Below are 24,958 nucleotides of genomic sequence, written 5' to 3' on the forward strand. Positions count from 1 at the left end.
GGCCCATTTAAGATTGATTGGGTTGAAACTTGATGTGTAGCCCAATGGCCATGTGATAAACACACCCAATAGTTCAGATTGATTAGTGGGAGGCCCGATCATGGGTTTTTAACAGGCAAACCCTTAGTCGTGCATGTGACGATGTTGGCATGGGTTTTTAACAGGCAAACCCTTAGTCATGCATGTGACGATGTTTGTGCGGTTCCTATGACCATGCACATTTGAACCCATGCATGCAATTGAGTTGCATCTCAAGGCCTCACAAACATTACGGGTGCCCTAGCTTGTCTCATACCTCTATATGCTATATATATTTTAAATAATAGCAAGGCATTTCATGGGACAACAACAAGGGCATGAATGTTTTCAAACATGGGCATAAACATTCCTTTTTTTTTTTTTTTAACAGATGAGCAATTATTAGTATTAAGATCATGAGGCACAAATCTAAGGAAGAAACCGCATCAATTTTATTGAATTACGAATGCTGATTTTCATAGTCACAAGAGACCACATTCATCAAGCTAAACAAATAAAAGCAGCTAGCGTCTCATCTTCCATGGCTCCTTTCCTGTATTACTTTGTCGTGCCCCGCTATTACAGTTATGGGGATCCAACAAAATTTCATACACCACACCAATCCATCCATTTCATCTCTGTGAATCATATAATTTAGGAAGAAAACTCCAAAGCAATGGCCGCTGGCCAAAAGCACTGCACTGTCTGAGCATTTGATAAATCTGGTTGATGAACAATACCTGATATGCATCTCCAAATGCCTACCATATTGGCAAATCTCTGATGGTGTATGATAGTCTTATGTTATTTTTGTTGATACTGAGAACAACTATTCCTTTGTCATAACACGTGTCAATATGTATTGGCAGATATGGTCCAATACAAACAAGATTGAACTACCTACTGATTATGAGGTGGCCTGAAACATCATGTGTAAGTAATAGCTAGAAAGAAAAGGAACCTGAGCAGGAATCTGAGCGAAAGCGTTGGGGAACGAAAAGTGGAGATTTTGCATTGCTAAATATGCAACAATACCCGTGGTATAACCTGCAAAGGCAAATCCGCTCACCTACATAACACAACCACTGCTTTCAGTAATTTAAAAAAAAAAAATTTAAAATTAAAAAAAAAAAACTAGGTTATTGTTTTGGCCCTATCACCAGATCCCTGTTCAGGCTATTTGCAAGAGTAGCATTCAGAATCCCACTCTCATCATGCAGAATGTGGGTGCATGACCCAAGTGGTTCATAAGGTCAGGCACCATCATGTACTTTCCATGCTGCAAAATGAGGGTGGTCAATCACCAGGTGGACTGCATTTGTATGTAAACATCCATTTCTTCATACAAGTTGGACCAACTAGCCTGATTGTCCACCTGAATAACAACCCAGATCTTGCAGAGAGGTGCTACATAGGCACATGCAGTAAGAGTGGGATTCAAAATCCTAAACTTAAAGAGCTTCACTTTTTCTTCTTTTTTTTCGTAGCAGTAATTTTGGGGACGACATCATTATATACCTTCCGTAGGTACCAAAAGAAATCCACCTTTTCCATTCCCATAAATGCAACCCCAGCTGCAGAGCCAATGACAAGCATAGAACCTCCGGTGCCCGCGCAAAAAGCAATCAGCTGCCAAAACTCAGAATCTTGTGGGAACGATGTTAGATCATACATTCCCATTGTCGCTGCAACGAGCGGCACATTATCTATAATTGCTGATACAACACCTATTGCACTTGCAATCAACTCACTATTTGGGATGTGGGCATCAAGGTAATTCGCCAATTCTCTCAAAACACCAGCAGCCTCAAGGCTGCAAAATGCACGAAATACAACTGTCAGCACACAGAAACAAATACTGATCACAATTCCCTTCTTTGGCCCCTGCCAAAATGTGCTAGGTGCAATGACCTTGCAACTTCTAAATAATTATTCTTGTTTTGTCTATATTACACACAAGAACATGCAAATATAGAATTTCATGAACACAAATCTCGACTTCTACACAACTGAGAAAATATTTCAGATGCCTAGCAATTATAGCTTGTAAAACGAGCAAGCTATGAAACCAAGCTAATTTAGTTCTTCCTTGAAATAAGAAATTGCAAATCAATAATCTTTGTAGGTATCCGTAGTGGGAGTGAATGGGACAGGGGTGGGCTCTACAGTGATGTGTTCGTGAAATCCACTCCAACCATTAGGTTCTTGATAGTAATTTAACAGTAGGTCCAAAAGAACAGAAAGATTTGTGATTCACGTGGGCCATACCAAGAGAAACAGTGGAGAAGTGATGCCTACCATTGAAAACCATTAGCTGCCTCGTAACAATACATGCATGGGGACCAAATTTTAGACCTGTATGTGATTTATATGGGGCCATATGAAGCCAAATAGTTTGGACAGTGGGGGTTCCCTTCACTGTTTCCGCTTATATGGTCCAATTAAATTATGAATGTGGGTGATTTTTGAACCTTATTGATAAATTCTTGCCACACACCTTATTTATCAGAGTGGATTTCACATACACATCAAGATGGGCCCACCTTGTTGGCACTCTGAGGCAAGACAGGCGAGGGGATGTGTATTGCATGCTGAGGTTGGGAAGCGGATTAGGTGAGACCCTGGACTGACCCAAGACAGTGCCACCCTTACCGAGGGGCCCAGCTTGATGTATGTATTTTGTATCCACTTTGTCCATCCGTTTTTCCAGATCAATTTAGGGTATTATACCAAAAATGAAGAGATGCAATTATCAGGAAGAGCATACCATAGGAAACAGTGGTAATTGAAGGCCTTACCATTAAAAACTTCTTAAGGGTGCATCTTAATGTTTCTATAGTGTATATTTTCCATCCAATCAATTGATAAGGTCACATAAGCCTGGATGAAGAGGAAAAACAAATATCAGCTTGATCCAAAACTTTGGTGGCTCATTAATGGTCAGTCACCTCTCTTTTCTATGGTATGGTCCACCTGATAATTGGATCTGCTTCATTTTTCGCATAATGCCCTAATATGATCTGGAAAAACGGATGGACAGCATATGTGCAGAATACATACATCAAGGTGGGCCCCATGGTAAGGGCCACACCGTCTTGGGTGAGTCCAGGGTCTCACCTAATCTGCTCAGGCTGAGGCTGACGGTAGTGACTTTACCACTGGTCACTGCTCATGGGCCCCACAATGATGTATGTGTTTGATCCAAGCTGCCCACCTATTTTGCAAGCTCATTTTATGACATGTTTTGAAAAATAAGGCAGGTCCAAATCTCAGGTGGACCACACCACAAAAAACAATGGTTATTGAACACCCACCACTAAAAACTTCCTAAGGCCCACTGTAATGTTTATTTGCCATCCAACCGGTTGATTAGGTCATATAGACTGGATGAAGGGAAAACACAAATATCAGCTTGATCCAAGGCTTTTGTGGCCTTGAAGAAATTTTGAATGGTGGACGTTCAATCACCACTGTTTCCCCTAGTGTGGTTCAACTGAGGTTTGGATCTGCCTAATTTTTTAGCTAATGCCATAAAATGATCTAGCAAAATGAACAGCATAGATAAAACACAACATTATGGTGGGGCTCACAAAACACTTTCAATACTCACCAGCAGGGAGGTTGCTGCTGGAAGAGTGGGCATGCATAAAAATGTCAACAGGCAGGCAAGACAGGGAGGGCTGGGGTGCGCCCACCTTGATGAGTATGTGAAACCCACTTCGATCATGAGATGCATGACAAGAATTTACCCATATCGCTAAAAAAAAAAAAAAAAATCACCCGCATACATAATTCAAGTGGGCCATATGAGCGGAAATAGTGCAGGAAATGCCCACCATTATAACTGTTTCTTTATGTATGGCCCACATAAATCACGTATGGGTGAGAATTTTTGTCCCCATGCATGTATTGCTAGGAGGCAGGTAATGGTTGGAGTGGACTCCACGTCAATATCACAATGGGCCCAGTAAAAACTTTAACGGTAGGCCTATCCTTCTCACACTGTTTCTCTTGGTATGGCCCACTTGAATTACGAATGTCTGTTCATTTGGATCTACGGTAAAATTACTTTCAAGAACCTAATGGTCGGAGCGGATTTCATGAACATATCACCGTAGAGCCCACCCCGATGAGTCACATGCCCCACCCCTCTTTTATAGCTTCAATAACTTTCAAAAATTACAAATTCAACCTTGTCTTATGAAACTTAATGAAAATGACGCTAGTCTAAAGAAAAATCAACTAAAATCACTCACAAAGTGTCCAAACATAAAGTAATCATAAATTAAATCCTAAAAGATGATAAAGTCTAAAAACGGATGAAGACGAGCCACAATCAATGGCCCGATCATGTGATCCACGCGATCCAAAGGCCCGATCATCACGTCCCTTGAATCTAACGGTCCCAAGGTGTTCTGTAACGGTAACGGTGGCTATAACGGCCACCACCATTACCTTTACGATACAGGGCATAACGGCTGTTACGGCCCTGTAACGGCCAAGGTATACGTGAAGTGATGTCTCATCAACTCACCGCGGCGGAGAAGAGTTCGCCTCTGGCGGACTAAAACTCCCGTAGTGCTCCAAAATGTCTAGAATCAAATGATATTGCTCACCTCTGTAATCCAAGTACTATCTGAAATCGGCCAGTGCTTCCACTTAACGAAGAATTTCTGAAATCCCCCATGGCGAGTGGAAACCACTTGTGCATCCAGTATGTCTTCAACTTGTTCACTTCGAGAAGGCAATGAGGGTAAGGGTGGCAAAGGTTGGGATGATTGGTCAGGTAGGGGTCGTGGGTTTGGGACTAGGTCATGGTCTGTGGGAGGTCCTGAGAATGGATCAGAAGGCGAAGTAGTAGGGCCCTTGTATCATACTAGATCTTCCATATTAAAAGTAGAGCTAATTCCCATGGTAGGTGGAAGGTCTACTACATACGCATTAGGACCCAGTTTCTGTAGTATTTTGTATGGTCCTACACTATGCACTCGTAACTTTTTAATGGCCCCATGTGGGAACCGTTCAAGCCTCATACGAACCATGATGTAATCTCCTACTTGGAATTCATAAAACCTGTGATGAGAGTTAGCAAATGCTTTGTATTTTTCATTACTTACGTTAATTCGCTTCCTGATCTCACTATACCACTCATGTATGTGACATGCAAACTCATGTGCTGACTCGGATGAGTTATGGGACACAAACATAGGTATGAGATCTACAGGTTTCCTAGGTTTGTAGCTATACACAACCTCAAAGGGACTCATGTCTATGGACCTATTAATGGAACTATTATATGTTAACTCGGTTATAGGAAAAACAGTATCCCAAGTTCGGACGTGATCACCCGCAAGGCATCTAAAGCAAGTTTCCAAGACTCCTATTGACAACCTCAATCTAACCGTTCGTTTGAGGGTGATAGGCAGATGAAAATTTAAGCCTTGTCCCCATCATATGCCATGGTGTCTTCTAAAAATAGCTCATAAAGCATACATCATGATCAAACACTATGGTCTTAAGTAGACCATATAAATGCACTACCTCCCTAAAGAAAATCTTAGCCACATTGGAGGCATTTGAAGTTTTCGAGCACGGAATGAAATAGGCCATTTTGGATAAACGGTCTACAATAACAAATATGGAATCAAGTTTCTTGATAGTTTTCGGTAAGCCCAACACGAAATCCATACTGATGTCCTGCTACAGAGCATGGGGTACTAGCAAAGGCATATACAATCATGTATTTTGTTTTCTCTGCTTTGTCAATTGACAAGTCCTGCATTGCCCAACGCTCTTGGCTACATCTCGCTTGAGTCTTGGCCAAGCAGTATATCCGTCACAAGGGCAATGGTCGTGTCCCTCCCCAACTGACCAACTACCCCTCCTGCATGAAGTTCGTAGACTGGGACATCACGGAGGGAGGTACGAGGAATGCAGAGTCTGTCACTTTTAAATAGGAACTCCTCGATGATGACAAACCCGCGACCGTCGGTCGACTAACCATCTCGTAGTGATGCATACAAATCACCAAAGTACTAGCATGTAGGATACTCCTTACTCATCTCTCAGCTGATCACTTCCACTCTCATACTTTGGAGTAGAGAGCCACACGATGACTAAGGGCATCGAAGTTTGTTCTCGACCCCAACCTTATGTTTAAGAACAAAGAGTATTCCTGAAAAATTGGACCCATTTAGCATGCCTAGAGTTTAGTTTCTTCTAAGAACTGAGGTAACGTAAGGTCTCGTGGTCAAAGAACAAGACAAATTCTTGCGGTAATAAATAATGCCGCCAATGGCGCAAGGATTGGACGACCGCATAGAACTCTTTGTCATTGGTGGAATATTGTTGCTTTGCCTCATTCAACTTCTCACTAAAATAAGCAATGGGGCACCCTTCCCGACTGAGCACGCCACCTATACTTACCCCAGATGTGTCACATGCGACCTCAAAGATTTTGGAAAAGTCTGGAAGGCACATGACAGGGGCTTCGCTCATCTTGCCCTTAATCTCCTTAAAAGCTTTAGAGGCAGCTTTAATCCATACAAACTCTCCTTTTTTGATGCAATCCGTGATGGGAGCCATAACGGAGTTAAATCCTCTAATGAACCACCTATAAAAAGTTGCCAAGTCATGAAAGGTTTGCACCACATGAATATTGCGCGGTTCAAGCCATTCAACTATGGCGCGAGCTTTCTTGGGGTCTACTCTCATGCCTTCAGATGATACGATGAACCCTAAGAAGATAATGCTCTTTGACATAAATGTACACTTCTTAAAGTTGGCGTATAGGTTTTCAGTTCTAAAGACCCTGCAAACTTGCCTCAGATGGTGGAGGTGTTGTTCTTTTGATGAGCTATAGATAAGAATGTCATCAAAATACACCACAAGGAACTTACCCACAAAAGGGTCTCAACACATGGGTCATCACTCTCATAAATGTGCTTGGGGTGTTAGTCAAGCCAAATGGCATGACTAGCTACTTTTATAGCTCATCATACGTCTTGAAGGCTGTCTTCCACTCATCTCCTAGGCGTACACGTATTTGGTGATACCCGCTCGAGGTCAATCTTTGAAAAGATGATGGCACCCACTATCATGTCTAACATATCATCAAGACACGGTATGAGAAACCGGTAATTGATCGTGATTTTATTTATGGCTCTACTGTCCACACATGCGTCACGTGCCGTCTTTCTTAGGCGTAAGAACCGCTGACACAACACACGGACTTAAACTTTGTTGAATGAAACCCTTCCTAAGGAGCTTATCTATCTGCTTCTTCAACTCTGCATGCTCCGTTGGGTTCATTTGATAATGAGGAATGTTTGGTGGAGTCGCTCCAGGGGCAAGATAAATGGCATGCTGAATGTCCCTCATGGGTGGAAGCTCATCTGATAACTCCTCTGGAAATATATCGTGAAACTTATCCATAATCGACTTCACTTCGAGGGGTCCTACACCAACCTCGAGTGTAACTTCTCTAGTCACTAAGGCGTGCACCATCGAATACACTATAGTCTCTCTCTCAAACTCCTTGGCGTTGATAACATGGAGAGACTTAGGTTGGGATTTCCTCGGATCCCTTTAATTGTTCGACTTCCCCTTAGCTTTCTTCGCCGCATTGCTTTTTAGTGGGAGTGAAACTAGAGTGATCTTCTCGCCTTGATGCATGAATGAGCACGCATTTAAGCGGTCGTATATTGTCACATCGCGATCAAATAACCAAGGTCGTCCCAAAATGATGTCCAACATCCATAGGTAAAACGTTGCACCACAGCAAATCTAAATATGATCCAAAGTTAACGGGCATGAGATATCGCTAGGTAACAGGCATGAAAGATACATCCACCCATGACACTCTATAGGGTTGACGATGCGGTTCAGGTTTCAAACCCAAACGGGACAAAGTGTTAGTGGAGACTACATTGGTACAGTTGCCACTATTGACGATCACCTTGCAATTCTTCTCTCCACATTTTGCATATGTATAAAATATCGTAGTCTAACACCAATCATCATTCTACTTAGCATTGGTCAAGGCGCACCTGACTACTACAAGTGGCATGGTCTCTTCTTCTTCTACTTTCTCATCACTAGCACTAATGATATTGGGCTGATAGACTTCTTTTTCAAAATCACCCTATTCATCTCCTTCTTCCTCACTATCGTCAATCACCAAAGCATTGTTCTTATCTTTCCAGGGACACTGATACGCAAAGTGACCAAATCCTTGACAATTGAAGCATCGTGTTTACTCACCTCCCCTAGAGCTAGCACTTACTATCTATTTTCCTTTAACATCTCTAGGGTTGGACTGGGAACCAATTTGGGGTTTGGACTGACTCCCCATGTTAGGCTTAGTCCCTTGAGGACAAGTCTTAACACTTGGATCCCGAGAGTCATAACACCTACCAACTGGTGCTTTGAGATAGTGTTCAATGTCTTACACTACTTGGTACATGTGCTCCAATATGCCAACGTCACGAGAATAAAGTTCTCGTTGGATCTCGAATCGAAGGCCCATCCTGAATTTGGACAATGTAATCATCAGGCCCTCCTCAATGTCACATCGCATCATGTATTCCTCAAACCTGGTGATGTAATCTAGCACAGTCATGGATCCTTGGTGCAAGGTCTGCCACTGGTCCAAAAGCCTTTGGCGATGAGAAAGAGGGAGATACTTTTCTTCAATGACTTCTTTCATCTCAACCCAGTGCGCAACTGGGGGTTCTTTCTTTTCAATTTTACGCTCCATATTGGTGCAAAAAAGTTTGGCCTGGCCCACCAACTTCATCTTGGCAAATCTCACCCGACGAGCATCAGACATCATACCACTCAAAATAGTGGTCCATGTCTGCCACCCGATCGAGGAATGCTTTGAGGTCCAAGCGACAATCAAAACTGGGAGCCTCAACTTTTACACCCTTCATGACTTGTGCATTTGGATCATAATGGTCATGACGTTCCTCACGTCGTGGTGGCACTTGTGCTCGACCACATCCAAGGCCTTGGCCACGATCACGCACTCGCTTATCAACTTGATCTCCAGCCTGAGATTGAACATCTTCCCCAATGTCGGGGTTTGCCTGTAGGGAGGCCTCAAGTTGATTGACACGCGCATTGGTCGCGGTTAATTGAGTGGCGGTGATTCGATTGTGCGCTTCAATGGCCGGCAGACGATTATTAATCGCATTAAGGGCCTCGGCAATCTACTCTAAATTCATCATTGGTTGTAGACAAAACCACATCCCGAACGAGTGGGGATACATAAGGAAACTTCCAAAGGAAACCCTAGGTCCTAGGACTGTGTTATGACAATGATAGAACCAACCTAGAGATCAAATTGGACACGCTAGAAACACTAATCTGAAAATTCAGCAAGCCACTACCCTCAAATATTATGTTGAAAATTCAGCAAGGTGGTAATCCGAGGGTACCAAACCAAAAATTCCGCAAGAGTGTAATCTGAAAATTACAAACTAAAAATTCAGAAATGTGACAACCTGAGATTACTATGCTGGAAATTCAGCAATGGTATAAGTGGAAATGCTAGCTGAAAATTCAGCAATAGGATACTCTAAACTGTGAAAAAATATTTCAGCAATATGATCATATATGCAATGTGTGGTCTCCCCCTTTATGAGGAATTTGTCAGATGAAGAGGTTGCGGAGATGGTGGAGCCTCTTGGTTTTTTTGAAGGACATTATGATGTAGGACCGATGCATGAACTTAAATATTGTGTGAAATCAATCAACAAAATTAACTTAATTAATTAAAAAAAAAAAAAATCCACAAAACTTTCTATCATCATCACAAATATCAAAATCCCAAGAGAACACCATGCATGATTCTAGCCTAGGTTAACAGGCATCATCCTACAGGGCCATTAAATGAGGGAAACTAATATCTAATGGATGTAGAGACATCCAAGTAACATAGGGTAAAGCCTATTTTAAAGGAGAAGGGCTAATACTATCTAGGGTGAAACCAGGGTTTAGGGAAAATTGGGGAAAAACTTGGAATTAGGGTTAATGGGGTAATTGGAGAGAGGGATTAAAGGACTTGGGTATTAGGATGAGGGAATTAGGGTTTTGGATGAAAGGATTGTAAGGATTTAGGCTTAATTGAAGGATGTGTATAATTAAGGTTTAGTAATTTGAGGAAATAGGAAAATTAAGGATTTATAGGTTTAGGGTTAAGGTTAGGAAAAGGGAAAGTAGGGTTTTGATGCAAGGGCAAGGGAAAACCAATAGAACGAAAAAGTGGCCATATAGCCAACCCTATGGATTCACACGTGTGGTCATACGGTCACACGTGTGGGCTAGGTTGTGAGGGTTTGGTTCGTCGATAAGTGTGGAATGATGAAGGATTGGAAGAATGGGGAAGGTTTGGGATGGAGAAAATCGAAGAACTTGAAGAATACCTCGATGGTTGATGAAGGGATGATAATGAGAGTGATAGATAGAGACCTCATACCTCCATTGATAAAGATTAGCTTCGCACCAATCTTCCTTCCAAATCACGTAAAGATGGAAGAAGAAGCAATCCAATGGGACAAGAAAGTGGCCATATAGCCAACCCTATGGATTCACACGTGTGGTCATACGGTCACACGTGTGGGCTAGGTTGTGAGGGTTTGGTTCGTCGATAAGTGTGGAAGGATGAAGGATTGGAAGAATGGGGAAGGTTTGGGATGGAGAAAATTGAACAACTTGAAGAATACCTCAATGGTTGATGAGGGGATGATAATGAGAGTGATAGATGGAGACCTCACACCTCTATTAATAAAGATTAACTTCGCACCAATCTTCCTTCCAAATCACATGAAGATGGAAGAAGAAGAAAAGAGCTTTTCACTTCTTCTTTTTTCTCAAAAAACCTAATGAAGAGAGGACACCCCCCACCCCCATTTTATAGCTTTAATAACTTTCAAAAATTACAAATTCAACCCTATCTTATAAAATTTGATGAAAATGACCATAGTCTAAAGAAAAATCAACTAAAATCAGTTATAAGGTGTCCAAACATAAAGTAATCATAAACTAAATCCTAAAAGATGATAAAGTCTAAAAACTAATGAAGACGATCCACGATCAATGACCCGAACATGTGATCCATGCGATCCAACGGCCCGATCGTCGCGTCCCTCGAATCCAACAGTCCAAATCACTTCCTAAAGCAATCCATGTGCATATTCCTAGTGTGGGGTCTTCCGGATGCCCGCGCATGCACATGGGGTCTTCACATGATCAAGGGTACTCGCCTAACCACAGGGAAATCAATGCGACCCACCTCCTCTAATACATACACACATACACAAAGGTGTACATGAAGTGATGTCCTCATCAATAATGAATGCCAATTGGAGGAAACCCCTGGACTCCGGGCGATGATATATCGGAAACTTTGGATGTCACCCCGCTCCAAATTACGGAGAGAGAAAGGGCACCCCAATCGAGACGTGTTGCTACTTGCACCTCTAGGGCCTCCTGGTAAGACGATGGTTACCAGATCTCTATTAGATGAAGATATCAATTGGACAAAGGACATAATAGAAAGGATTGGGCCAAATGTTGAACATCTTTCATCGCAAGGGACTAGGATGTTGAAGCTTATCTTCGATTAGTGGAGCAATGGGGAAGTTAATGCCAAGATAGATTTTAAGCGGTCATTGAAGAATACACCCAAAGGTCGGAGAGAGCTTCTTCGATTGGAAAGCACAATTAACTATGAAGTGGGTAACAAAGTCAAAGGGCCTCACCGTGGCAAAGGGCAAGGTCATTTTCCCGATGAAAATCTTAAGCTAGAATTTTAGGGTGTAAATCTAAAAGATTTCAAACCATAATGCTCAAGAAACCAAGCTTTCGGCTTTCAACAGGGGAATTATGGATACGATTTAGGGGTTCGAGATAAGGATCGGGTGCATGCAGATGTAAAAGGATCCTGTGGGGGCATTTTGATTGCCGAAATTCAGCTATTTGGAGGAAAGAATAATCTTGGCGCGGTCGTTTTCGATTTTGGTGGTTTTTCTAAATGTGTCTTCGGATTTAAGTCGACTCTCTATGTTGTTTGCAAGCCCATGTAGGGCCGGCCAGAGGACCCCTCTCAGGAGTTGTTACAACTTATATGACACAAGTGGCCATACCCATGGTGCATTGGCGTGGACTTTAACATCATCCGTTTCATATTTGAGTAATCAAATGGCTCCCGAGCTAAGCATGTCAAATTTCTCTTTATATCCGTACGAATGAGATATTGGATTTCCAATGAGCAAAGCTAAGTACACATGGACTAATGGGCGATGAGGCAATAATTTCAAGGTTGGATAGATTCTTGGCATCGCCAAAATGAGTGGAGAGGTTCCCTCTTGCGAAGTTAAGAGGGCTCCTAAGGCCAATTTCATACCACATGCCCATCTTACTTGAGGTGAACAACGACATTTGGGGGCCAAAGCCATTTAGATTTGAGCTTCGGTGGGTGGAATCGAAGGCTTCTACCACTTGTGGGTAAAGTGGTGGAAATCTTTCGGGTCGAAGGTTCTCTGGGTTTAGTATCCATCACCAATGTTTTCAATATCGACGATATTGGCTGATATATCCCACAATATATCTTGTATCTCATGTGTGCGATACAAAATGCACAGGTAGTGCTGATATATCCCACATGTTTGATATGGTGAGCATTTTCAATTTCTGATCTTTTTTTTTTTTTTTTTGCTGAAATTATGTTAAATCAGTGTCGAATGTTTACAAATCCATTAGTTCTTCAAGTTTTGCATGAAAAATCATGAAGTTGGAGTTTTGATTTTGATATCCATTGGTTCTTCATGTTCTCTATGTTTGTTTTTTTTCAAAATTTTCCTTCAACCAGCTGTCAATTGAGACTAATTTTGAAGTATTTAGGAGCATTTGATGAATGATCATCACAAACACTCTAATTTCGAACTTTGAGTGTAGGTGGTACAATTTGGGAAATTTTGGGGAAATTGGGAAATTTTCAAAATCAAGCATGTATGAGGGCTGATCAATTGATTTGTTGAGTCCTTGTCAACTTTCGAAAAATAAAAAAGTTATTAAAAAAAATTATGTTTTTTGAAATTTCCCTTCAACTAGCTGTCAATTGAGGCCAATTTCGAAGTATTTTGGGGTGTTTGATGAAATGATCATCACACGCACTCTAAATTTTATGCATTCAATATGAATATAGTTGCATTAGTTCAGTCAGACAATGCATAGCTTAAGACCATATACAAAAGAAACTTATTATGTGCACTTCTTTTTTGAGATGTTATGATTTAAAGGTGTGTATTAAGGTCTTTTTTAACAATCCCTGAAGTTTCATTGAAAAATTCAACCATTTCCCCCATGTTTCCCAAAAAGTGCAATAAAAAGTGGGCAGCCATAGACTCTTTTCAGAAACTTAAAAGGTCTTAAAGAAAGAAAGAAAAAATAACTATGAATAAAAGATCATTTCAGGAAGAGAAATAGAGAAGGTGAAAGATAATATTCTCCAAAACATCCAAAAGCTTGACATTAAAGAGGAGGGAGGGATGTTCTCTAAGGAGTAAAAGAATTGGCAGTCCCAATTCATTCTGGATTATAAAAATAAACTCAAGCAAGAGGAAATCAAATGGAGACAACAATCTAGGGTGGTTTACCTTAAGGGAACAGCAATACAAAATTCTTTCATGAGGATTTTAGCCTGTTGGTGAATAGAGAAAGGGTTGAGGAGAAGAGTTAGTTACGTGAATCTATTGAAAAATTCCATTGCAAGCTTGGAGCGGCAGTTATTGGAAAATTTGGATTTTCCAACATTATTGGAATCTCAAGCCATTGCACATGAAAGCCTGATGTCGTCGGAGGAAGTGAAAGCGGCAGTCAATTCCCATGGTAGGGACAAGGCTCCGGGGCCGAATGGTTTCCTTATGGACTTCTTCCCAGTTTTTTGGGAGTGAGATCAAGGACGATGTGATTGCTTTTGTCAAGGAATTCTTCGAGAGGGGAAGATTGTCCAAGGATTTGGGAGCCTCTTTCAAAGGATTTCAGGCCTATAAGTCTATTCGGCAGCCCATACAAGATTATCGCTTATATTCTTGCTTCCAAACTTTGGGCAGTTATTCATTCTATTATTTCAGAGAACAGGGGCTTCGTGCTGGGCAAACAAATTATACACAACGCCCTCATAGCGCACGAGTGCATTGACGCTAAATTTAAGTTGGGTAAAGCTGGGGTTGTTTGCAGACTTGATATTGAGAAGGCCTATGATCATGTCTAGTGGGACTTCCTTGACTAGATGTTGGAAAGAATGGGCTGCAATTCCAAATGGAGGGCTTGAATTCAGTCTTGCATTTCCTCTTTGAGTTGCTCCATACTCATTAACGGATCCTCTAAAGGCTTTTTTTGCTCCCTCTACAGGTCTCCAGCAAGGAGACCTGTTATCTTCTTATCTTTTCTTGATCATAGTTGAAGCTAATAATAATAATAATAATAACAACAACAACAACATCTTTTCTGGATTCGAGCTGTCTAGGTCGGAAACTCAGGTATCTCGTCTCCAGTTTGCTGATGATACCATCATATTTTAAGAGGCAAATTCAGAAAAGTCAACGACTTGTGGAACATGGTCATTTGCTTTGAGGTGGTTTCCAGGCTTAAGGTAGACTTCTTGAAAAGCGAATTTTTAGGTGTCGCAATGAGATTGCAAGTCTAGCTTCATTGTTTGGATGCAAGGCCGGAATTGTTCCTTCCACATACTTAGGGCTTCCTTTGTGCATCAGTGAGCCCAGTAAACACCTACATGATGGGGTGATTGAGAGAGTGAAGAAAAAGCTAGCAAGCTGGTAGAGCCGCTTCCTCTCCTTGTGGGGCTGCGTTACTCTTATGATGGCAGTTCTCTCCAACATACCACTGTACTTCATGTCCATATTTAGGTGTTCGAAGTCAGTTTTAGAAAAGTTGGAAAAGTTGAGGGACGTCCTCCAGCAAGGGGTTGCAGAAGGTCGAAATTTCCATTTGTTAGACTAAAGAGGTCTGTTTGCCAATTCATCAAGGAGGTGTGGAGCTGAGGGAGCTTCGAAGCATGAATATTGCTCTTCTTGAAAGTGGCTTTGGCACTTTGGAACTGGAACAGGGAGCAAGTAGAGGGTTACCATTGCAGATAAGTATGACCTAGAGGAAGGAGGTGGGCGGGAGATCAAAGAGTCTAACCTTTACTGGATGTCTCATGTTTGGAAGATGACTGCGTCGGTAAGGGTGGACTTCAGAAGATACATTTCCTTTTCGATTGGAGATGGATTGCAAGTCGGATTTGGGGAAGATATTTGGTTTGGTGACACGCTTTTGATCTAATCATTTACGGGGCTGACTTGCCTTGCGCCCTCAAGAGATGTCAAAGTTGCTAAGTGTTCTGTCCTAACCGCCCTAATCCCACTTTGGTGCCCCCATGCAAGCGTGCCCTTTCGGATGGCGAGACAGTTACTTCATTAGATTATTGAGCAAGTCAAGGTAGCCCCTTCCCAATCCGATGGGAATGATTCTTTGGTTTTTGGATTGAATGCCTATCGTTGAAAACCTCTTGGGGGCCACAAAAGTTTTGGATCAATATGATATTTATGTTTTCCCTCCATACAGATCTATGTGACCCTATGAACATGTTGGATGATAAATAAACTTCATGGCGGGCCCTAGGAAGGTTCCATACAGATCTATATGACCCTATGAACATGTTGGATGATATTTATGTTTTCCCATGAAAATTTATTATGTAATGCAATCTTTTTTGTAGTTTTTTATTCCTAAATATACAAATATATGCATTTAAGCATGTCCTGAAATTTCATTGAGAAATTCCACTGTTTTCTTCCATTTCTCCCAAATTTCCAGTTATCGGTGATATTATCGACGATAATGATATTATATCTTTATCTCCAGCTAGCGAAAGTTGTAGCGATATTGACAACTCGAACACTGGGTGCATTACATCATGTGTTTAAATTATCGGCGATAATATCATATTATCGCCAATATTTTTGGTATCGGTGGCTCGTCGATACCGAAAACCCCAAATTTCGAATCTCTATTGGATATTGGCGAGATTTCGCCAATTTTTTCGATTTTCCGATAAAATGACGAAATTTCGACATTTTCGGTGATTGTCTGTGACAAAATCGAGCATATGTCCAACTTAAATGCTGGAAAATCTAAAATAAAAATAAAAATAGAAAATAGAAAATACCTTTCGAGGAGTTTTGGAAGATCTTAGATGGTTGGATTGTGGATTGACAACTCCGGTCTTCAAAAGTACGAAATAAACCCACAAGTCTTCTAACAGTAATAAATTTTAAGAATTTCGGCGAGTTTTATGTAATCTTGCTTGATTTCTGTAAAAAAAATATCCATTTTCCCGTTAAGAATCGACGTTGAAGATGTTTCAAACTGGATTTTAGGGTTAAAAAAGGAGAAGGGTTTCGGTTTCCCTTTGCTTATGGAGGATTTTAGGTTTCTGCTTCCCTTTGTTTACGGAGGATTTTTATAGTCGAGTTCCTTTTTTTAATAAGGACGCGCGGCGACTCTCTAGGGCCCACCTCAATGTATGAATTGTATATCTACGCCGTCCATCCATTTTTCCATGTCATTTTAGGGCGTATGCCCAAAAACGAAGCATAACCGGATCTCAGGTGGACTACACCACAAGAAACAGTCATCATTAAACACCCACCATTAAAAACTTTAAAGGGTCCACCGTAATGTTTATTTCGCATCCAAGCTATTCATAAGGTCACACTGACCTCGATGAAGGGAAAACACAAATATTAGCATGAACCAAAACTTTTGTGGCCCACAAAGTTTTTTTAATGGTGAATGACCATTGTTTCTTGTAGTGTGGTCAGTGGTCCACCTGAGATTTGGATCTGTTTCATTTTTCAGCTCATGTCCTAAAATGAGCTAGCAGAACAGATGGACGGCGTAGATATACAACACATACATTGAGGTGGGATCCAAAGCCAGATTCTATCCCACCCATGCCGATGGTTCAGGGTAAGCGAATTACATGGTGTGCCATACGCACCAACCTCCATGGTGTGTTGACGCCACCAATTTCTATGAGCCCCACCATGATTTTTTGGCTATATCCAAACCATCCTTCCATTTGGTGAGATCGTTTTAGAGCTTGAGCCCATAAATGAGACGGATCCAAATCTTAAGTGGACCACACCACGTAAAGCAATGGGAACATTGATTCCCACCGTTGAAACCTTCCTATGGCCACCATGATGTTTATTTGCCATCCAACCTATTCATTAGGTCACGTAGACTTGAATGAAGGGGAAAAAACAAATATAAGATTTATCCAAAACTACTGTGACCCCCAAGAAATTTTCAACGGTAGGCCTTCAATCCCCACTGCTTTCTATGGTGTGGTCCGCATGAGCTTTGGATATGTCTCGTTTTTTGGTTCAAGTCCTAAAAATATTTCGACAAATAGACTAACGGTTTGGATATAACAATGATCATATTGGGGCTCACAAAACTTGGTGACATCAATATAGAGGTTGGTGGTGTGTGGCACACCACGCAATCTGCTTCCCAGTTCTGTAGTGTAGCAAGGCCTTTCACAGGAATGCATTGGAAGTTAGGTGGGGCCATGGGGCCCACCATGATATTTGTCAGAAATCCATCCCGTCCATTCATTTTGCCCAATCATGTTGGGTCATGAGCTAAAAATGAAGACCATTAGATTTTATTTTTTTATTTTAACTGTCCAATAAATGTCCACCAACTAGACATTTAGATGATTAAAAAAAGCTTAATTTGGATTCATGATATAGCTTAAGCAGGATACCATAATTTGAACAATTTAATTTGACACTTGTGTGCCACGTGTTCAATTTCTAAGTGCCTGTATATAAAATCCATTTTTATATTTTTTAAATAAAATAAATCTATTTTTAAGATAAAATAAATTATTTCTTTCTTTCTTTAAATGGGGCCCATTGTGGCCTGATTTATTACGTGATGAGGATGGGCTAGCCTAATGGGACCCATTAGAATCCATTGGGGCCATTTAAAGGAAAATAAAGTATTACATTATTTATTTTTAATTTTTGGATTTATTTTAAAATATAAATTAATAATGTATTTAATGAAAAAATATTTAAAAAAAAACTATCTGTATGGATTATGTAATGAATGGTTGGATTGATGGGTAGATGGGATGGATGGAAGGTTGGGTGTATAGATGGGATGGATGTTTGGATGGATAGTTGGATGTATAGATGGGATGGATGGATTAGAATTTGGATGAGTTGATGGATGGATGGATTGAATGGTTGGTTGGATGGATGGGTGGATGGATGGATGGATGGATGGATGGATGGATGGATGGATGGATGGATGGATGGATGGATGGATGGATGGATGGGATGATTGGATGGGTATATGGTTGGATGGGTGGATGGATTGGATAGATGGATGGATGGATGGGATGGGATGGTTGGATGGGTTGGATGGATGGTTGGATGGTTAGATGTATAGATGGGATGGATGGATGATTGGATAGATGGAAGGATGGATTAGAATGTTGGATTTATTATAACAACACATGCTTAGGCCCCATTAAATGAAAACTTATTATGTATTTTTTTTGTAATTTTTTTTATTCCTAAATATGTAAATGTGTTATTTAAACATCTCCTAAAGTTTCACTAAAAAAATCCACCATTTTTTCCTAAGTTTCCCCGCATTTCCGGTTATTAGCAATATTATTGGTGATAATGATATTTTATCTTTATCTCTGGCCACTGGCCAGCGAAACTTGTAGCGATACCGACAACTTGAACACTGGTCTTGACTATCGATAATCTCCATTCTCCAAAGAAGGTTTGTGCCCCGAGTTAGTGGCAAAACCATAGAGAGCCCATAAAGATCAGAATCACACATTTCCTTAAGAGGTTTTCTAATAATGCAATGCAACTATAGTTGAGGATTGATTCTGCCAATTCTACCTTAACAATGAAGAAAATGGATTAATTTGACTGGTAAACTATCTGCAGATATATTGAACTTGCTTATTGCTATTGGTTCTTTCCTTATGTTGGGCACTTCTCCACCATCTGACTTGGCCAAAAATTCACCCATGACACTGAGTACATGTTCTTACTTCCATACACCCAAAATTTGTGGCCTAGAAGTTGATTCAGATCTCTAAATTGAACCCATCAATAACTGTTAGGGGTTGCACAAAAAACAATTCAAAGAGGTAAATAGATTTTCCATCATCATAATCTACTGAAACAACTATCAGAACTAGTGTTAATTAGATCTAGATCATTATAGGCATGACAGAAAGAGTAAAATGAGGGCAATAATGGCTAGACAAGATGTTTATACACAATAATTTTTCCAGCTAAGCGAACAAAATTGATATAGAAATTTTTGTTTCTATAAAGGCACATATCTTTAATCATATGCTACTTAATTCAGACAATTCTCTTTCTTTATTGAAATACAAAGTTACACATACCTACTCACAGATAAAAGGATCCCAAGGAAGAAAAGTGCTCCTTGTGTATCAATCCGAGATAAAGCCTGTGGTACTTTCAATTTTTGCCTGCCAGATTCTCCATAGTGAATTGCATCAGTCAAGATCCAAAGAACTCCAAGTCCAAGAAGAATACCCATGTAAGGAGGCAGACCAGTGATGGCCTCAAACACAGGAACAAACACTAAAGCCCCAATACCAACAGCAAAAACAAGTTGTCCTCGAGGAGCCATTTGCTCTAAAGTCAAAACATTGGAAGATTCTGGTCCATTCCCATTAACTTCACTGCATTGAACAAAAAGAAAAAAAAAAAAATCATACTACAGAAATGCAGCATTCCTGAATAAACAGTGTTTTAAATAGCTAACGCTCCATAGCATAGATTAGCCTTCCCACTGTGTAGCTCATGAAAATAGCTTTAGTCAAATGTAGCCTATGTTGCACGCTAATTAGCATATGCTACAGACTAATTAGCATACACTACACATTATTTTTCACTAAACATTAAAACTAGCTAATATTTTCAACAATTTGTTATATTTTTCTATTTTCAATAGAATTTTGTTAATGTTTTCAATGATTCTAGTAAAATAGTACAACTAACAGTATTAAATAAATTTTGTTGCTATTTCTTTATCTTTATACTTAATCCTTGGCCTTCATTAACCTATTATTTCAGTGTCTTGGTTGCACCAAATATCACGAAATTTATTGATTTCATGATACTTGGTGCAACAAGTGCAACCTTAATAAAATAAAATAAAAAACTAAAGAGTGACGTATGGCTTACGCTACATGTTATGTAACTTACACGTCACACTTTAAAGGGGTGAACACTATGTTACACGCTATTTTCTATTTAAAACATTGTGTATAAGTCCTAAATGACCTTTCAAAGCTTAAAATTTACCTGGTAAGAGACATAAGAGCCAGTGGGACAACCAAGGAAAGGGCAGAAGGAATAAACAAGCCCTGCATGCAAAGAAAACATGCATTTTACAATGATACATATATTGGAAACTCCAAATATATATATATATATATATATATATTATATTTGCAATCAAACATGGAAGAGCTTCTTTTTTTAAGATAAAAACAATCACAGAGAACATTGGAACACCATACCAATCACTTAAAAAGCATTAACCAGCCTCAAAATCCATGTATAAAATAAATCTATTAAAATGGAGAATTATAACTTGTGAAATCAATTAAAAGTGATAAAAATTTGTCTAGAGACTTTTATGTTCCTACAGACACCCCACCTAGCCAAGGAATGATCGATCGCACTAGATCAGACAGATCACATCACACGATGAACCACGGAACCACAGGCATGTATCCAAGTCAACGTATGTGCATCCCATATCACCCCCAACACAATCTGAACTGACCCATAATTATCCTAATCCAAGCCCATCCAAACCCCAAAATAAGGCAAGATTGACCACTTGGTGGTAGCGTAAATCTAGAATCCACTGGCACCCTTTTGCATCCAAAAGCTACGTGTACTGGAAATCAATAGCAAATTAGTCATGCATCGGGATTTGGGTCCGAGATTGGCAATGGAAATCAAATTTCTGCTACCCTCTTTTCTCCTCTGGAAAAAGCCACGTCCCAAAAATCAACAACAATTCATGCATCATGATCCAGATCAAAGATTAGCATAGGAAATCCACTTTCCACTGCCCTCTTTTCTCCTCTGGAAAATACCACGCGTCTCAGAAATCAACAGCAAATCATGCATCAAGATTTGGATCAAAGATATGTGGATCAAAGATATGTAGCAGAAATTAAACTTCCATTAGCCTCTTCTCTTTCAAAAACTGTTGTGCCCCAGAAATCAACAACAAATTGTGCATTAGGAATCGAGTCAAAGATAGGTAGTGGAAACCCAATTTCTACTGCCCTCTTTTCCAAATAAATAAATAAATAGCAGTTGTCTCCACAATCAACGGTCAATTAGTCAAATGATAGAATTTGATCAAAGAAAACTAGTAGAAATTGGATTTCGCTTTGGATGATGACCCAATTATGACTTCATTTCTGTAATTTTCTAATTTTTCTATCGTGCCAAGTGCCAACCCTTATCACAAGCTATTTTTTACCTTATTTATGAAAAATCCTTCAAAGAAAAACGTTTTTACCTTTTACCCTCAACCTTCATTCATATTAACAAGCCTACCACTCCAACCAACCAATGATAAGATGCCATCAAAGTATTAAAAAACGGTTACATAATGGTGGGAACCGTTATGCGTGATGGGGTTGTAATTGCCGTTATAGAAAAATTGCTCGTGACAATCCACTACAAGGTTGATAGAGATGTTTTTTTAAAGGCCATAACAGGCATTACAGTCCATATCGTAACAATAATGCCATCATTGAATAACTTAGATGCCATGTGTCCCAAGGGCTTCCAAGAGCCAAACATAACAGTGGCAGTTTGCCCTAGCCTTCACCCAAAATGTCATCACCCTCACCTATATAAACTCCTCAAATCTCTCATTTCCAACAAGCCACATTCTCTACACCAACACCTTTTCACATTTACCATACTACATTCTTCCACAGTAGATCCTAGGAGTATGGTTCGAATAAAAGAGCTCCTCTAGTAATCTCCTCCCGGGAAGGAGTGCTAGTGTTCTTCCTTCCCAGCTCACATCTCTATACAAGGTTCATCATCTTGCAACAATCTAGATGTCATAAAACAAGGTCGGGGTTCGAAGAGCTCCTCTAGTCATCTACTCCCAAGGGGAAGTGTCAAAGTTCTTCCTTCCCCACTCACATCTCTACTGCCCTCGATTAATCCGAACAGTTCATTTTTCTTGCTTTTATTTACATTGCTTTACATTTACTACATTGTTATATTTTCCTTCCCATACACCTAATTTGGATATGCTTTATTGATTATTTTATTTTTATTTTTATTTTTTCAAGCAATAATCTAGAGATAAAGTCCCAAAATCTCAAATCCCATGAAGCAGACACCATTCAATTGTACGGGCAGAAAAAGGGTCTCACAGCCAATGTTTTATGTATAGGTATCAATGGATGTATCCACCCAATGTTTCTAATTTAATGAATGCATGTGCACATATAAAGAGTCTACATGTTTTCCAACCATCCCCACTCAAAATAGAAGGAAAAAGAAAATGTTGCTGGAATTTTGAAACTAACATTATTCATTCCAGAAAATACCCGAAAATAAAAAATTATGAAAAAAATATACAAAATGAGATAAACAAAGATGTTCAAATGCATACATGTGCAGATGTAAAGAGTCTACATGTATTTCAACTATCCACACTCGGAACAGGAAAAAATAAATTAGAATTTTGCTGAAATTTTCAAACTGACACTAATCATTCCAGAAATTAGCAAAAACAAATAAATATATATGTGCGTGTTTGTGTGAAAAAAAATAAAATGGCATGAACAAATCTGATCTAATGCATTTATTTGATATCTAAAGAGTATTTGTAACCAGCCGCACTCAAAACAGAAGTAAAAAAAAAAAAGGATTTTGCTCAATTTTATGTATTAAAAAAATAATAATAAATTAATTAATTAAATTAAAAAAAATAAAAAATAAAAAAAACCAGCAAAGTTACAAAACAAAATGAAAAGTTATAGAAGCAACGTCAAATCGACCACCAATCTAGCAAGATATGATCGATTTGATATTGTAATCTTGAATTAATTATTTCCAACAAGAAAGAATAAAAGAAATTCAAAATTTTATCCTTTTTTTTCAAATTGCCCCATTTTTGGCCCACGGAGCTTCGATTCTTCTAAAAAGATTTGGTTTTGCATTTTAATGTCCAAAGAATGCACAAGAGTGGTCAAAATTACCTTAGAATCACTCTCACAATTATTTAAAAAAAAAAAAAAAAAAAAAAAACCCTCAAAAATTTGAAGAGGCGTGGAAAATACACCTCATAAGCAACAATTTGTAAAGAAAAAAAAATTAGTCATTATTTTACTGTTAGATGGGGATACGTACGAGAGCATAATGGTAAACTACGATGGAAATTTCCAACGGTACCCATTATGCCCCATATCACATAATCGGTATTGCCGATACCGTTACATAAAGGCCATTATGTAACCGATTTTGCATACCTTGACGTTGAGGGAAAGTTGTGTAGCTGATCCCCACAAAACGAAAGGCGCATCCTACCAAGCCTACCACCCAACCAACCAATGAGAAGATGCCATTATGTCCCAAGGCTTCCAAGAGCCAATCACATTAAGCTATGTGAATTGTGAATGGGGACTTTCGTTCGGGCTTGAATGAAGCATCAAGCACAAGGGTCGCGCTTAGGCTTTCAATGTAGGCCCATCTCTCAATTGGGCCAAGTTTGGACCTTGTACAATAGCCCGACCCGAGTCTGGCCTGGCTTTGCCTTCCCTAGACTACTTTTGCCCATCACGGCCTAGGTCAGGCTTGTGCCAATGTTGAAAAACGTGGATCAGGCTTGAACAGAGCTTGGCCCAACCCTAACCTAGCACGTTAACAACCCTACATTTGGTATTTTGCACCTAGTTTTCAACCAAGTACCCTCAGTTAAACCAAGCAATCAACCCCCCCCCCCCCCCCCCGTTTTTTTTTAAAGTTTTTATTTACATTAAAGCAATGTACTACGTTGCTATATTTTCCTGCTCATACAGCCTTCTATTATAGTTTGCTTTATTTCTTTTTTATTTACTTTCAAGCAATAATCTAGAGTTATAATCCCAAAAAACTCAAATCCCATAATGTAGAAATCATATGATTGTACAGTCAAGAAAGGGTGCCTCACACCTTCCTCTCCCATAATTGAGGCGCGCCCTTGGAATCTACGGACATAGACCACATGCAAAGTCAGTCGAATCCAAACCGTTCATTTTAACCCCTAGGTCATCATGGTTCTATGGAGTCTAGCCTGTCATAGATACCAAGATTTTGACTAGTGGCAACTACAAAATGCATCTCATTTATGAACCATATCCAAACAGCATCTAGCACGCCCCACCCGATCTATCGCACAGTTTCTCAAGAGTTAAAATATTGGTACGAGAATGTAAACACCCCACTTCATAGAATGATGAAGTTAACTAACTCAATCACAATTGAAGGTCTTGCAGTAATCCAAATTGAGAACTAGTAGAACTTTCATAGTGTTTATTATTAAACACAACCATAGCCTAATCGAAAGCCCAATCTAGATTCTTAACCAAAACAAACCTCTAGAACCTAAGTCATTGGACCTAAAAATAAATACGGTTATGAAACCAAGTCTCTTTCATGCACATACATTTTTGCAAACTAAGACCACTCTAGATAATTATTTTACCATCTAATTTGATAGTAGTAATCACAAGACCCAGATTCTCATTAGCCTATTGTCA

At 39.7% G+C, this 24,958-nt stretch overlaps 1 protein-coding gene across 2 annotated transcripts in view; it reads right to left on the reverse strand.

Moving 5' to 3' along the window:
• Positions 1-448: 448 nt before the first annotated feature.
• The window catches only part of LOC131219128 (sodium/proton antiporter 2), a 78,865-nt gene continuing 54,355 nt past the window's right edge, over positions 449-24,958 (reverse strand). For both annotated transcript variants that reach the window (XM_058214129.1, XM_058214128.1), the window contains 4 exons: positions 20,472-20,533; positions 19,544-19,846; positions 1,537-1,831; positions 449-1,087 (listed from right to left, as the gene is read on the reverse strand). In XM_058214129.1, coding sequence (XP_058070112.1) covers positions 926-1,087; positions 1,537-1,831; positions 19,544-19,846; positions 20,472-20,533 — 822 coding nt within the window. In that variant the 3' untranslated portion in view covers positions 449-925. The remainder of the gene's footprint in view (positions 1,088-1,536; positions 1,832-19,543; positions 19,847-20,471; positions 20,534-24,958) is intronic.

The sequence above is a fragment of the Magnolia sinica genome, chromosome 11, assembly GCF_029962835.1.
Source record: "Magnolia sinica isolate HGM2019 chromosome 11, MsV1, whole genome shotgun sequence".
Lineage (NCBI taxonomy): Eukaryota > Viridiplantae > Streptophyta > Magnoliopsida > Magnoliales > Magnoliaceae > Magnolia > Magnolia sinica.